Source organism: Manis javanica, chromosome 18 (assembly GCF_040802235.1).
Source record: "Manis javanica isolate MJ-LG chromosome 18, MJ_LKY, whole genome shotgun sequence".
Taxonomy (NCBI): domain Eukaryota; kingdom Metazoa; phylum Chordata; class Mammalia; order Pholidota; family Manidae; genus Manis; species Manis javanica.
Window position 1 is genome coordinate 105,221 of NC_133173.1, and position 14,715 is coordinate 119,935.

Below are 14,715 nucleotides of genomic sequence, written 5' to 3' on the forward strand. Positions count from 1 at the left end.
CTGACATTCCTTCCCCAAAATATTCACACACACGTAGTCCTTTACTTACCCCACCCCAGAATCCCCAAACCATTCACCATGGTTATGTGTGAATCTGTACCAATGACACTGTCTGGGAAGAGGAGGTCCTTTTCTTCAAAAACCACTCTTGACAAATATTCCAAATTTACTTGGTGAGCCATTCCAGTTCCAGGAGGGATTACAGCCACATTCTTAAAAACTCTTGAACTCCACTATATTTTAGTTTAAAATTAAGATATCCAAGTGTTAGTACACTGTATCATTTTATGCTCACAATCAAGACACAGATGCTAAAAATATTTTGCCAATGTTCAATATGATCAGCTCACAGTACCTATGTAACAACAATATGCAGACACTAACCCTGAACACACTCATTTTGTAGATTACTAAAATTAAATTAAGCCAAAGAAAAATCTTCCAAAAATCCAGATAAACAGTGGTTTACAACTGTGTTCCAGGAGTTCTCAGGGATGGGGAGAGGTAAAGGATCAAGTACAAGACCCTTGGAGCTCACCTGAACTACAGCCACTCTCTTTTTATACACTGGAGTTTCCAATATGATTTTATTTGAGGAAAGAAAAGGGTTCTACTGTTATAAAGTATTCAAAAATTACTAAAGAAATAACAATTGTACCTATCAATGTTTTAAAATTTCAGTGTAAAAATTTCCACCAAATCATGCATACCTTGAAAAATTGAAGTCTCTCTCGATTTCTGCCAAATTCTACTTCTTGATTTTTTAACACTGTTTCAGGTCTAAAAGGGAGAGATGCTGGCATTAAATGTCTGTATTACAAAAGACCTGCCTTGTTTCTCAGTCTTTATTCTTATACACACATATACAGACATTTTTTTTGAAATTCTCACGACAGAAATTTAGTAGACTTCCCAGAATCAGTTATTTTCTCTTCCACAAGGAGCTCCTGCTACAAACACTAGATAGCTACTGCCAGGACTCACTATTTTACTGGATATAATAAAGCCATGTCTACCCAAACTGAACTTAACATATGCTACTGTGAGATTTGGCTAAAATCACATTAAAAATAACAGGGTAAGCTCTGTTGGATTTCCCACGGCAAGGGAAGAGGAGGGTAGTAGCTTATTCGAGAATAACCATGTGTATTCCCACCCACTCGGCTCTCTGGCCAGTTAGACTGAGAGATGGACGCTCACTAGGGAGCAATAACAACCAATAGTTCACCATCACTTTACTGTTCAAAGATCTTTCAGCAAAAACCCTGTTCTTGTCTCACCCAAAATGGAAGGTCCTATTTTATGTTTCAGTAGCAGTTTACTTTATATGGATGATAAATACAATTTACATGGATTATTTAAAATATGAGATAAAAACCAATTCACCTACAAGCGCTGAACACAGCGCCATTTTTTGGAAGCTATTTTTAGCTAACAAGTATTTTTTTAAATTATCCCTAACAGCTTTAAGTTGTTTATTTCACGTGACAGCTGGTGATGAAGTATTGACTAGAACATCAATGTAACTTAAATTATACATGTCCTCTGAGTCCAGATAATTATAGTTGTTTAATTGCCAACTTTTTTTTGAAACAATGATTACCTCAATAATTCATTGCTGAGTGATCATTTAAAGCCACAACACAACTTAATGAGATTTTTCTCAGGACCTCAGGGAACACAGCTCTCTAGAGCCTCTCCAATTACCTTACCTTTCCATAGCACATATGGCTACAAAGTGCCACAAATTTGTAAGCTCATAACGTGACCTCAAATTAAGCAGTGATTTCAAACATAATGCTCTCAACTTTCTACCCCTCCATGTCTTGTTTGAGTCTGTAATTAATACTTCACAGAGGCATTCAAGCACACAAAAGGGAGCTAATATTTTCATACAGCGGGGAACTACAATATAACCCATCTTAATATTTTGTGATTTAGTCAAAACTGACAGGAAATGTTACACCACAATGAACTTGTAAAAATAAAAATATGCCATCTTGGCACTTTATACTCTGCCAGTTACAAAAAGACAACCAAGAAAATCGGTGGTTTTTTGAATAAGTACATCTTTCTTTTCCAGAAATTAATTTCTATATAAGAAGAGATGTCAATCTTAAAAGTCAACATGCCTCTAATGATCAGGACAACGTGGTAACAGGAATAAGCAGTGATTAATACAAAACTGTCATAATTTGATGGCACAGGAACCAGTGAATTCTTACAACACTGAATTCTTAAAAAGGAAGAGCACATGAGGTCACTATGATCTGAGGTTTTACCAAAATATTAAGTCCCAAATTTTAGAACTACAAAGAACTTAAAAGACTAGTGACAAATGAATAATGTATTATTTGGCACTCTGGATGAAATGTATGTGCATATTATTCTTGGCTATTCTAAATCTTACATGTGTTAAGTTTCTTTAAACTTGAAAATACACAATGCATATTTTACTAAATTAAAAAGACTTCTGATAGTCTATTAGCAATGGGACAAATAACATACCTCTCTTAAAAATAAGAGTAAGACTGTGGAATCTTTATAGCATATAAAAACTTAAGTCATACAACTTTTCCTTGAAAAATTACCTACAAGGAAATTCAACCAACTCCTAAGAACAGGATTCTTTTCTGGGTAGATTTACTACCCTCCATGGTACCATATAGGCAACCACTTGTCTAAAGGGCGCATTATTTGTAACATTTGATAATATTCTTTACATAAGAATTCTTCACACAATATGAAAAATAAGAAATGTCCTGGTAGGGGAAAAAAGCTAAAAACATAAATAGGAAATTCACAAAAGAAATATGAATGTGTAATAAGCATGTGAATGGTACAGATTCATCAAAAAATTCAGTTTAAGATGAGGTCTAATTTTCTTGCCTACATTAGTCACAGACGTTAAATATATTTACAGAAGAATCTTAAGGTTTTCTCCCTACGGAACAAAAACAGGTAACAGCATTTAGAGACTACTACTTTAATTAACATTGTTTCCCTCGGTGATATAGGAAATACACGTAGTGTGTAACCCAGCAGAGCAGTACGAAGGCGAAGTAACAGGGATCAGGAGGGGAAGGAGAATAAACACCACCCCCTTGATTGAAAAATAACCTGACACTGAGGAGTATTTTAGAAATAGTATCATACTCAGGCACTGGTTGCAGATGAAAAGGACACAGAATGGGTGTATTCTCAATCTGTGAAGATTTTCCTGAGTTTCGGCCGAGTTCTGCAGAGTCACATGCTCCTCGGCAGGTAGTCTGGCCTCTGCATGGAAGCTTCTTAGGCTGCACTTTAAGTGGAGAGAGCTTTCCTGCTTTCTGCAGGTCACCACCTCCAGGATTTGGAGCATTCTGTATTGCACTATCATTCCAAAAAAAGCAAACAAAATAAGACCATTTAAAAGTGACAGAAAATTGGCTCTTCACAATGCTCACACTAGCAATGCTATCTGCAGTAACTGATGTTGCTCAAAGGTTAATATATAATTTAACTCAGGTTTCAAAAGCAAACAAAAACAGGTAATTTAAATTTATGGAGATGAAAATATGAGTTTAAGTGCCCAATAAAATCATTTTCATATACTTCCATGACAACTTAAGTAACTTTTAGGAAGTACCAAAAAACTTTTCTTTTTCCATCTAACTCAAGAAGCTCAGTGCTACAGTTCAGAGGACAAAAGCTATCACGGGCTGCAATACATCACAGTCTTATTCCACAACCCCAGAGAATGGGAACAAAAGCTGATGCATGACAACAGAATCTTGTCTTCTCTAGTCTGGCCTGGTCAAAGGGACCTTTTAAATACAAGAATTTACTTCAGTGGAAGGAAATGAAGCTTTTATTAACTCGGTGTTTTCAATCACCAGTTAATGAAAGACATCCATGGTTCACGTCTTTAGATTCTCTCTGTAAGGGAAGTAGGTTAAAAAACAGAGTAAATGAAGAGTGAATTCAGAGATTCACGCCAGAAAGCAAGTTTCTAGGCTTATACATTCTCATCAAAAAATGGCAGCAGAGAAATACACCAACATGAAAAGAAACTGTGAGTAAAAAAAGATTCACCAATACATAAACTTTTCACCACTTTCTCTTTCTATATAGCAGTCAATAATAAATGCAGCATACTATACTGTGGCATAAATTCTCTCTACTCCCTTTCCTTTATACCATACCCTTCTAGTGAGCTGCTTGTCACTTGACTTGCATGACTGTCTTTATAAATATCTGTAGTGAAGTACCATTTACTGAAGTCAATTTGTAAAGAGTGGTCAACCGTGAGATCTGTCGGACAGGCAGGGTGGACTTTCTCGGGGTCCCCTCCAAGGGCCTTCACTGCCTCCCTCACAGCAGCAAAATCCACCATTGCTGGTATTCCACTACAAAATAAACAGCAACCAAAGTATAATTCTAATTGTTGTTCTACATATGCTCAAATTAGTAACATGCACTTACTCATTTATATATATATATATATATATATATATATATTTTTTTTTTTTTTTGAGAGGGCATCTCTCATATTTACTGATCAAATGGTTGTTAACAACAATAAAATTCTGTATAGGGGACTCAATGCACAATCATTACTCAACCCCAAGCCTAATTCTCGTCAGTCTCCAATCTTCTGAAGCATAACGAACAAGTTCTTACATGGTGAACAAATTCTTACATAGTGAATGAGTTCTTACATGGTGAACAGTGCAAGGGCAGTCATCACAGAAACTTTTGGTTTTGATCACGCATTATGAACTATAAACAATCAGGTCAAATATGAATATTCGTTTGATTTTTATACTTGATTTATATGTGAATCCCACATTTCTCCCTTATTATTATTATTATTATTATTTTAATAAAATGCTGAAGTAGGTAGATGCAAGATAAAGGTAGAAAACATAATTTAGTGCTGTAAGAGGGCAAATGTAGATGATTGGGTCTGTGCCTATAGACTAAGTATTAATCCAAGCTAGATAAGGGCAACAAAACATCCACGGAGGCAGAAGATTTCTCTCAAAACAGGGGGGGGGTGAGGTTCTAAGCCTCACCTCTGTTGATCCCCAATTTCTCACCTGATGGCCCCCCTGCAACTGTGCCTGTCTTAGGTCGTTCCTCCCTTGAGGTATCTTACCTGTCTCTGGCTAACCAGTCATCTTCCGGGGCCATCATTTTTATATTTTAAGTGTACCCATTTTTAGTTTGCATTCATGCTTGATAATGTACTTACTACCCAGATTTAGATGAATCCTGACTTGATGAGAATTTTAGCATTAAATACTATCCAAGAACTTGAGTGCTCAGGGGTCAATGTGCCAAAAGTAACACAAAAGATGACTTTAAGAGGCTTGAGAAAATTTCATGAGAATTGCTATAGACTTCTTTCTCTGCCTTAAATTTTATGACATCCCCTTATTGTCTATCCCCATACAAAAGTAAAGTCAAAATGGATCAAAGAGCTGAATGTAAGTCATGAAACCATAAAACTATTAGAAGATAACATAGGCAAAAATCTCCTGAATATAAACATGAGCAACTTTTTTCTGAATGCATCTCCTAGAGCAAGGGAAACAAAAGCAAAAATGAACACATGAGACTACATCAAACTTAAAAGCTTCTGTACAGCAAAGTACACCATCAACAGAACAAAAAGGCATCCTATAGTACTGGGAGAAGATATTTGTAAATGACATATTCGACCAGGGGTTATCATCCAAAATATATAAAGAACTCACATGCCTCAACACCCAAAAAGCAAATAACCCGATTAAAAAATGGGCAGAGGATATGAAGAGACACTTCTCCAAAGAAGAAATTCAGACAGCCAACAGGCACATGAAAAGCTGCTCCACATCGCTAATTATCAGGGAAATGCAAATAAAAACCACAATGAGATACCATCTCACACCAGTTAGGATGGCCAGTATCAAAAGGGCTGAGAACAAATGCTGGCGAGGATGTGGAGAAAGGAGAACCCTTCTACACTGCTGATGGGAATGTAAGCTACTTCAACCATTGTGGAAAGCAATATGGAGGTTCCTCAAAAAACTAAGAATAGAAATACCATTTGACTCAGGAATTCCAATCCTAGAAATTAACCCAAAGAATATAATTTCTCAGATTCAAAAAGACATATGCATCCCTACATTTATTGCAGCACTATTTACAATACCTAAGATATGTAAGCAACCTAAGTGTCCATCAGTAGATGACTGGATAAAGAAGATGTGGTACATATACACAATGGAATACTACTCAGCCATAAGAAACAAATTCTACCATTTGCAACAACATGGATTGAGTTGGAGGATATTATGCTCAGTGAAATAAGTCAGGTGGAGAAAGGTAAGTACCAAATGATTTCCCTCATTTGTGGAGTATAACAACGAAACAAACCTGAAGGAACAAAACAGCAACAGACTCACAGACTCCAAGAAGGAACTAGCGGTTACCAAAGGGGAGGGGTGGGAGAGGGCAGGTGGGGACGGAGGGAGGGGATTCAGGGGTATTATGACTGGCACACATGGTGTGGGCAGGATCAGGGGGAAGACAGTATAGCACAGAGAAGGCAAATAGTGACTCTGTGGCATCTTACTACTACACTGATGGGCAGTGACAGCAATGGGGTTTGGGGAGGACACAAAAACAGGGGTGAACATAGTAACCACATTGTTTTTTCATGTGAAACCTTCATAAGAGTGTATATCAATAATACCTTAAGAAAAAGTTTGAAGAAATAAAAAAAAATTTGATGACATCCCCTTCTCCCTTTTCCTGAGCTCCAGCCCTTCCCCTCCCAGTGCCTTCTTGCTACTCCAAAGCTATCCACTCAACTGTGTGTCTCCAGCCAACTATACAAGAAGCATTTACCAAGTACTTTCAATGTGCTAGACACCAATGGCACAAGGCCCTTAGTTCATGCTCTCAAGGAATTTGTAAGGAAGATAAAGGAGTGACTACAAAATAGTAATACACATACTTTAAAACAGCCTATACACGGTGCACAGAGCAGAGGCACACAGACCAGATTTGGGTGGGTGGATGAAGGGAATTTTCTTACTGTTTGGCTAATTCCTACACCTCCTTCAAATCTTAGCTAAAGGTTAACTCGTCTATAAATAATCCCTGGACAACCAGGTCAGGCAGCATTTCAGGCTATGGTAAAGACTTTGAATTTTATCCTAAGTGTAATGAAAGCCAGCGGACACATGGGGGAACAGCATCACCTTGATTAACATTTTTTAACAAAGTCACATCGCATACTGTGAAAAGCCAAGACTATAAATAGAAATGACAAGTGTGGAAGCAGGGATACCAGTTAAGAGACTATTACAGTTGTAGCCCAGGTAAGAGAAAATGGGGCTAAAACCAGGATGACGAGGCCAGAGAGGACATGGTAAGAAGTATCTGGACTCAGGATACACTTCAAAGGTAGAGCCAACAGTTCATGCTGATAGCCTGGACTGTGTATGAAGGAAAGAGAGGAGTCAAAGTCAACTCCTAGATTTCTGCCCTAAGCAAACGGGAGACTATAGTGCCATCTATTACAATGCACGAGTCTTGGAAAGGAATAGGTGAAGCAGGCTAGGCAATCCAGTTCTGGACAGGGTAAGTTTGAGAAGACGATTAGCTAGGTAGATATGACAAGCAGGCAGTTAAGCAAAAGCAGTCTGAATAAATGGTACAATAAACAAGTGTCTAATTTTTAATGAATTGCTTCTATTTAGGAAAAGCAATTTGTTAAAATTATAAAGTAATCTTCAAAATTACAAAAACAACAGAGCCAACCATCAGGGCATCTGAATTTTAGAAAAGGAAAGCTAAAAATTCATCCGTGAAAAATAAACCTCTCACTCACGTAAAATCTTGAAGAAGAACACGGGCAGGGAAAAAGGGCACTTCAACGTTGTTTTGTTTGGTCTTCCAGTCTAAAATGTTCATAACATCTTCCTTTTTCATTAAAAAGCCATCACAATTTCGCACAGCAGCTTCCAACAGGACCCGTATTGAGTAAGGCAGAACATCTGATTCAGGAGAAAATATTATCATTAATAAGGAACAGTCATAATCACATATTGTAAAAATACAAGAGCAAAAAATTTAGATAGACATGGATGCACAGTTTTCTCAACCAAAAAAAAATTGTGTAGTAAACATGGAATAGAACACCCCCCATTCAAGTTAACAGGCCATCTATAAATTCAACTTTCCTGTACGTAAGCTAAGGCCCTGAAGAGAGAAAACCGTCACACCAGCGCTGTCCTGACTTAGGCATGAGTCTTCATTCAGAAAAGACACAGAAAAATTAAAATGCAAAGAAAATTAGAATGAAGTCCAGTGATGAACATCCCTATCATGGTAAAAAATACACTGTATAAAAGTCTGTAATAAATGTAAAAGATTTCCATCAAAAATGGTTAAAGTTTAAAAGTAAATCAGCATGGTTATGTGAGTAAAATCAATTTCATGAACTGTCCTTCACTCGATTACTAGTTTAAGAATACAATAAAGAAATACATTTTAAAGTTTTAAAACTTTTAACCTTAGAAAATCCTCACACAAGATTTGCCACATAAAAGTATTTCCTCAAGAATTAAAAGGGAAGTTTGAATCAGTCAGTTAAAGGACCGGTTAAATAAATCACAAAGTCCACACAATGGATTACTGCGCAGCTATTTAAAGAAGAGATTTTTACATGCTGATAAGGAGTTATCTACAGGACATATCACTAAGAGAAAAAGTAGACAAGAAAATGTTTATACTGTACCACCTTTTCATGAGAAAGGGAAAAAATAAGTATGTATAAGAATATAGTATTATGTATTAAATATGAAGTTTAAAGATTATATATTCAAAATATGTACATATATATATTGAATACATACTTTTTCCCCCAGAAGTAACAATGAGAGGATAAACTGGAAAATACAGTATGTATTCCACACACTATTTTGGCTGTATCTCCCTAGCAGAATATATATATGAACAAAAAGATCCAAAAAGAAAAACTATATTCATCTGTTAGTACTGATACTGACATTAAGAAACTGTCATACATATAATAAGAAAGCAGAAAGTACTTTTGTTACGATGATTGTGAACCAAGATTTTCAAGAAAAATGATATAGAAGTATAAACTCAGAGGGGCAATGTAAAAAAAAAAAAAGCCAAACAATTTCAACTGGAATCATAGGTACAAACTCATGATTCATTTTATTTTTCTAAGAGGTATGTATTTCCTAGTTCTCCTTCAGTGAACATGCCTAAAACAATCTAAGGGTAATGAACCCCTAAGAACTCAATTCAGCTTGCTGTTTCTAGTACCCATTAAAAAAATAAAATTCAATTAAAAAAAAAAAAAGAATCCCTTGGAGAAATGGCCAGTTCCAAGTTTGGGAAAGGGTATGTAAAAAATGAGCCTGGAACATCAGGTGTCAGAAAACAAAGAGGTTGTCACAGATTAATGGGTACTCTAATGAAACAATATGAGCATCAAAATGAGTAATTACTGTAATTCACTGAAGTATATCAAATACATAAATAGCCTTTAGTTCATAATGACTCCTTTAAAAACCCTTCATTGATCACCAGTGGAAGTTGCTAGAGCAACTCATTACCCTGAAAACTGACAAGGGAAAAATCAATTATTAATCTTGTCTTTGCTGATTTCACCCAACCAAACAGTTAAGAAGAGAAAGTCCTCTTTATAGAAGAATTACAGCTAACAAAGGTAGAAGAGGAAACATTGATGTGTAACACCTAATGAAATAATGGACCTAGACAATAACCACACAGTGGACGGATGGTAAGATCATGAAGAGGTATATATGTGGAGAACTTGTAATGCATGGATCAAGCTTTTAACTACAACTAATCAGAATCACTGAAAATGGGAGGGTATGGACATTATTCGCCTCCTGATGAAACAGAAAATACAAGCACCAACTACAAAATGTTCTTGCAAAAATAAATACACAAACCTGAATCTAATCAAACACCTAGCTCTAACTTCATTAGTTAACAGGAAATAGGGGGAAGAGTACAACACTAAAATGAAAACATGAAAAAGCCATCAGCGAAATCTAGAATGTGGTACAGAGTAAAGGACCTGGTTTCTTCAACAAAAAAACAGTATGAAGAAAGATTAAAAGAGCCTTGAGAGGCATAAATAACAACCAAATGGTTATATGTGCACCTGATTTAGATATTGTGTGAACAAACCAATAGCAGAAATGTCTTTGAGAAAACCAGAGAAATCTCAATATGGACTGGGTTTTAGATCACATTAAGTAATTGCTGTTAATTTTGTTAGGTACAATAAAAGCACTGAGATTTGTTTTAAGTCCTTTCAGATATCAAAGACATATACTGAAGTATATTTACAGGTAAAAAAAATGGTGGAGTCCCTAAAACAAAAGACTGGCAAAATGATGGTGACTGACTGACAAATGACAAACACAGGGTGGGGCTGTTACACTATTCTCTCCCTGCTTTTATGGTTGGAAATTTTCACACACAAATTAAAGATTAATGAAGTTGTAAGCAAAGAGGATAAAGGACTACATAACCAAAAATACTAGATTCAAAGCCTGTATTTGCTACTATAAGTATGACCTTTGGAACGTGACTCAGGTTGATGCATTTTCTCATTTAAAATGGGAATGAGAGCTACCTAACAACAGATGTCACGATTATCTTACCTCATCATCTAGTTTATGTAAAACCTTCATACTATAACAAATACTAGGTACTGAACAAAATAATTAGTTTCCAACCTTATCTCAATCATAACGATAATGAAGTCCCCAAAACCAAGAAGAATTAGAGGTGGGAAATTTTCTAAATATAACTTTTGGAAATAAGAAGGAAAAGATCACAAAAGGAAATACACAAAATTAGCTTTGTATCTGGTTAATTTTTCTTGTAAATCCATCTTATGAATATTTTTTGTTTAAAGTTTCTTCATAGCACTTCATCACATATTCTAGTAAATATGGTAAAATAAACACGAACAATTATCCCTACTACTTCCTGAAACCCACTAAAATAATAGTAAAGAAATAAAAGTTAGACCCATAATATCAGAGACAGGGAAAAGCGAGGCTAAGAAAACTGCAGAACTGAGCATGGATGACTGGCAGTGGACTAAGCAGAACAGAGAAGGCCAAACTGAATGTCCACCCAGAGAACAGGCAATCAGAGGCCACTACTAGGAACTGGGATGGACTGGGATTTCTTCAGCAGAGCATGAGAAAACAGAAGCAATGAAATAATGCCTTCTAAATTGCTTTCCAACCTAGAGATTTTTTCACAGGCGATCTCAGTTAATCCTGCAAGGTCTCAAAACCCTACTTTCCAGGCACTCTTCTTAGGAAGCTACTGGAGGACAGGGTATGTTCTGTGCAACAATAACGTAAATGGAGAACATAAAATCATGAAATCTAGGAGAATCTCTAACACAGGAAACAGCAGGGGCTCTTGGAACCCAGCACAGCATACTCAGTCTCAAGGACAGCAAAAGATGGAGCCCAGGTGGGATGCTGCCAAGAGAAGGGACACTAAGTAGCAGATTTTTACCTGATTGTGCTGGGAGTTTACTTCTGCTGAAGAGTTTGGACATGATTTATTGATAAGGACACAGAAAACAAAGCAAACAAGAAGAGATGGTCATTAATTCCAGGAAAAAACACAAAGTTGTAAGAAAAAGGAGATGCAAACAGCATTTGCTTCATGGACTTGCAGAAAATATTTACAGCCATAATAATATAAACACTCAATCCTGATTTAATCCAACTGTGATGACTATCCTAGGAAGAGGCATACGGGACATAGTGGGACAGCAGACATGCCAAAATCTCATGTGCCACAGTAGAAAGTTGGTAGTCTAAAAGTGAAAAATCAAGAAACAGATATACATGCAAGGCTACTTTAATGTGAAGGAAGTGAGCAAAAGAAATAGTCCAGAGAATTAAAAACAGCATTCTCTGCAAAGCAGAAATTCAGGGTAGGGCAGAGGGCTACTGTTTTGGTTATATCTTAGTGGTCTTACTGGTTTTTAACTCTATCATTGGAAAATTAAATATTACAAAGCAATTATCAAATGAGGTGCTGTCAGAAAAATGATGAATCACAAATGTTAACAGGATATTTTGTCATTAAGAAGCACTAGGTTGCATATTTGTATAAATTCATAACTAATAGAGGTTACTGCAAGGAAGATGCAAATAAATAAATACCCTCCCCTCAAAAAAAAGCAATTTATTTCTTCTCTCTGTGGTAGCCAACCTGAGGTGACACCAGCAGTCCTCGCCTCTTGGCATCCATGCTCTCCTGTCATCCATACCGATGCTCGGCCGTCTGTGTGACCCATAGAGAATGGCAGAGACGAGCGTATGACGTCTAAGGCTCCACTACACAAGTATTTCAGCACAGCCTTCCTCTCTGGGGTCATTCTGGGTAGCCAGCAGCCTGTATGAGGACCATCAAGCAGTGCTGAGGGAGGCTCCCATGGAAAAGAATTGAGACCTTGGTGTCAACGGCGGGCACCACCTGGTCAGCCACGTGAGCCTTAGCAGACCCTCCAGCTACAGGCCTTCAGATGACGCAGACCCAGCTAACTAATGCCTGGCTGTAACCTCACGAGAGACCATGAGCCACAACTATTGAACTAAGCTGTTCTCCAATTTTGGACCCACAAAAACTACATACCATAAATGTTCACTCTTACTTCTGGCCACAAAGCTTTTCGTTTGTTATGCAGTAATAAACTCCTCTTCTTCAATTTTTCTAATAACATCTACAGTTATTTAGAACCTGTAAGGCATGTAGATACTCCTCACAGGAGCAGATATTACCTACTTTATCTCACCTAATCCATAAACTGGATCTACAGGCAGATATTCCAGACGCCTAACAGCAGAGAGTAAGCTGGCAGGGTGGAAAAGGGACGCCACTGTTCCAGTCTGCTTTTCAGTCTTGTGAACTCCCTTACCCCTACTTTGGAACAGGTACAAAGTTCACAAAGGACCTCAGTCCTTCTCTTCTCCCCTATTCTCCATGATCCAACTACACCATCTCAAAAGTTCCCTAAACTCCCAAACCTCTCTGACAGCCACTCTCACCCCAAGGACTTTACTTTCCGCCTTACCCGTCAGCACCCTCTTGCTCGGCACTTTCCTTTACTTAATGCATTTTTCAATTCTATGTGATTAAATCTCTCATTTCCCCAAATCCCACACCTAATTGGCCCTTTGTTTTTCTATCCTATCTGTCCAACAAAACGCCAGCCTATTTCTGTTCCAGTTGAACTTCGTACCACTTTCCTAAGAACTGTTCTCTTTTTAAAAAATAACTTTACTGAGGCACATCTTGCATATCATAAAATCTACCCTTTCCAAGTATACAATTCAGTGACTTTTTTAGTACATTTACCAAGTTGTTCAATCAGCACCTGGAATCACTTTTAGAACATTTCCCTCACTCATTAGATCCCTCATGTGCATTTACCGCTATTCCCTGCCCTGTCTTCTCCGACCTCAGGAAACCACTAATCTACCCTGTATCTCTATAGCTTTGTCTTTTCTGGACATTTCATAAAAATGGAATCATACATTAAAGTCTCTGAGCATGTGTCTGAGGTTTATTTGTTGTAGCATGTATCTATACTTAATTTCTGTTTACTGCTGAATCTATTGTATTACATTGTATAAACTAAATTTTGACAATCCACTCACCCTTTGAAGGACATCTAGGTTGCTTCCAATTTTCAGCTATTATTAATAATGCTGCTAAGATCATTCATTTGCAAACCTTTGTACGGATAAACGTTTTTATTTCTTTTGGGTAGATTCTTAAGAATGGAACTGCTGGCATTATGGTAAATTTATGCTTAATGGTTTAAGAAACTGCCAAAATGTTTCCCAAAGTGGCCGCACCATTTCACATTCCCACCAGTGAAGTCTGAGGGTCTCTTTTCTTCATTTCTTCACTTCCTCCTCAACATTTGTTACTGCCTGTCTTTTATATAATACCCATCTAGTGGGTGTGAAACTGTTCATTTTAATGGTGGTGATATGTCAAGGAAAAAGGGGAAGAAAATTCCCTAAACCATCAACCAGAGAAACTGGGATCAAGAGAAATACACGATTACCACCTCTATCCTCACCAGGAACTCTTACTTTGTTCTCTCATCGGTTGTTTTCCCATACTCCACAATTAATTCACACCTTCATCTAATCTTAAAAATCTACTGTCTATTTACCTCCTAGAGAACCTGGCCCCTCTTCCTAACAGTTCCTACTTCCACATTCTCCTGCTATATTCATAAACACAGCTGCCTCTGGATTCGTCCTTTCCCCAGTTAAGGCAGCTGAGGACCTCCTCCTCCTAAGTGCCAGCTTCTCCATAGGAACTCTGCATCCCATCCCCACTGATAAGACATTTTAGGAACCACGAGTCATCAATCATCTTCTCTCTTCTGCCATCTCCCCTCCAACTGGATTCTTCCCATCAGCATTTCAACAGCCTCTAGCCCTGGGCTCTCCTCTCCCTCTCCTTATATACTACTCGCATGCACAGCTTCCAAGTACTGCTTCCTTCAAATTCTCAACCAAGTTTTTTTCAAAAGTCACCTATATTCCCAATGTCCATTTTTCTACATGTCCATTCACTCTTTAGCACACATCAATTTGATTTCTGTCCTTCAAACAG

The 14,715-nt window shown here is 37.3% G+C and overlaps 1 protein-coding gene across 2 annotated transcripts in view; it reads right to left on the minus strand.

Annotated features, from left to right (window-relative positions):
• Positions 1 to 14,715, minus strand: part of IREB2 (iron responsive element binding protein 2) — a 54,895-nt gene that overhangs the window by 29,918 nt on the left and 10,262 nt on the right. For both annotated transcript variants that reach the window (XM_073227227.1, XM_073227228.1), the window contains exons 3-7: positions 7,865 to 8,030; positions 4,251 to 4,388; positions 3,157 to 3,372; positions 711 to 780; positions 50 to 233 (exon numbers count right to left, since the gene is read on the minus strand). In XM_073227227.1, the coding sequence (XP_073083328.1) occupies positions 50 to 233; positions 711 to 780; positions 3,157 to 3,372; positions 4,251 to 4,388; positions 7,865 to 8,030 (774 nt within the window). The remainder of the gene's footprint in view (positions 1 to 49; positions 234 to 710; positions 781 to 3,156; positions 3,373 to 4,250; positions 4,389 to 7,864; positions 8,031 to 14,715) is intronic.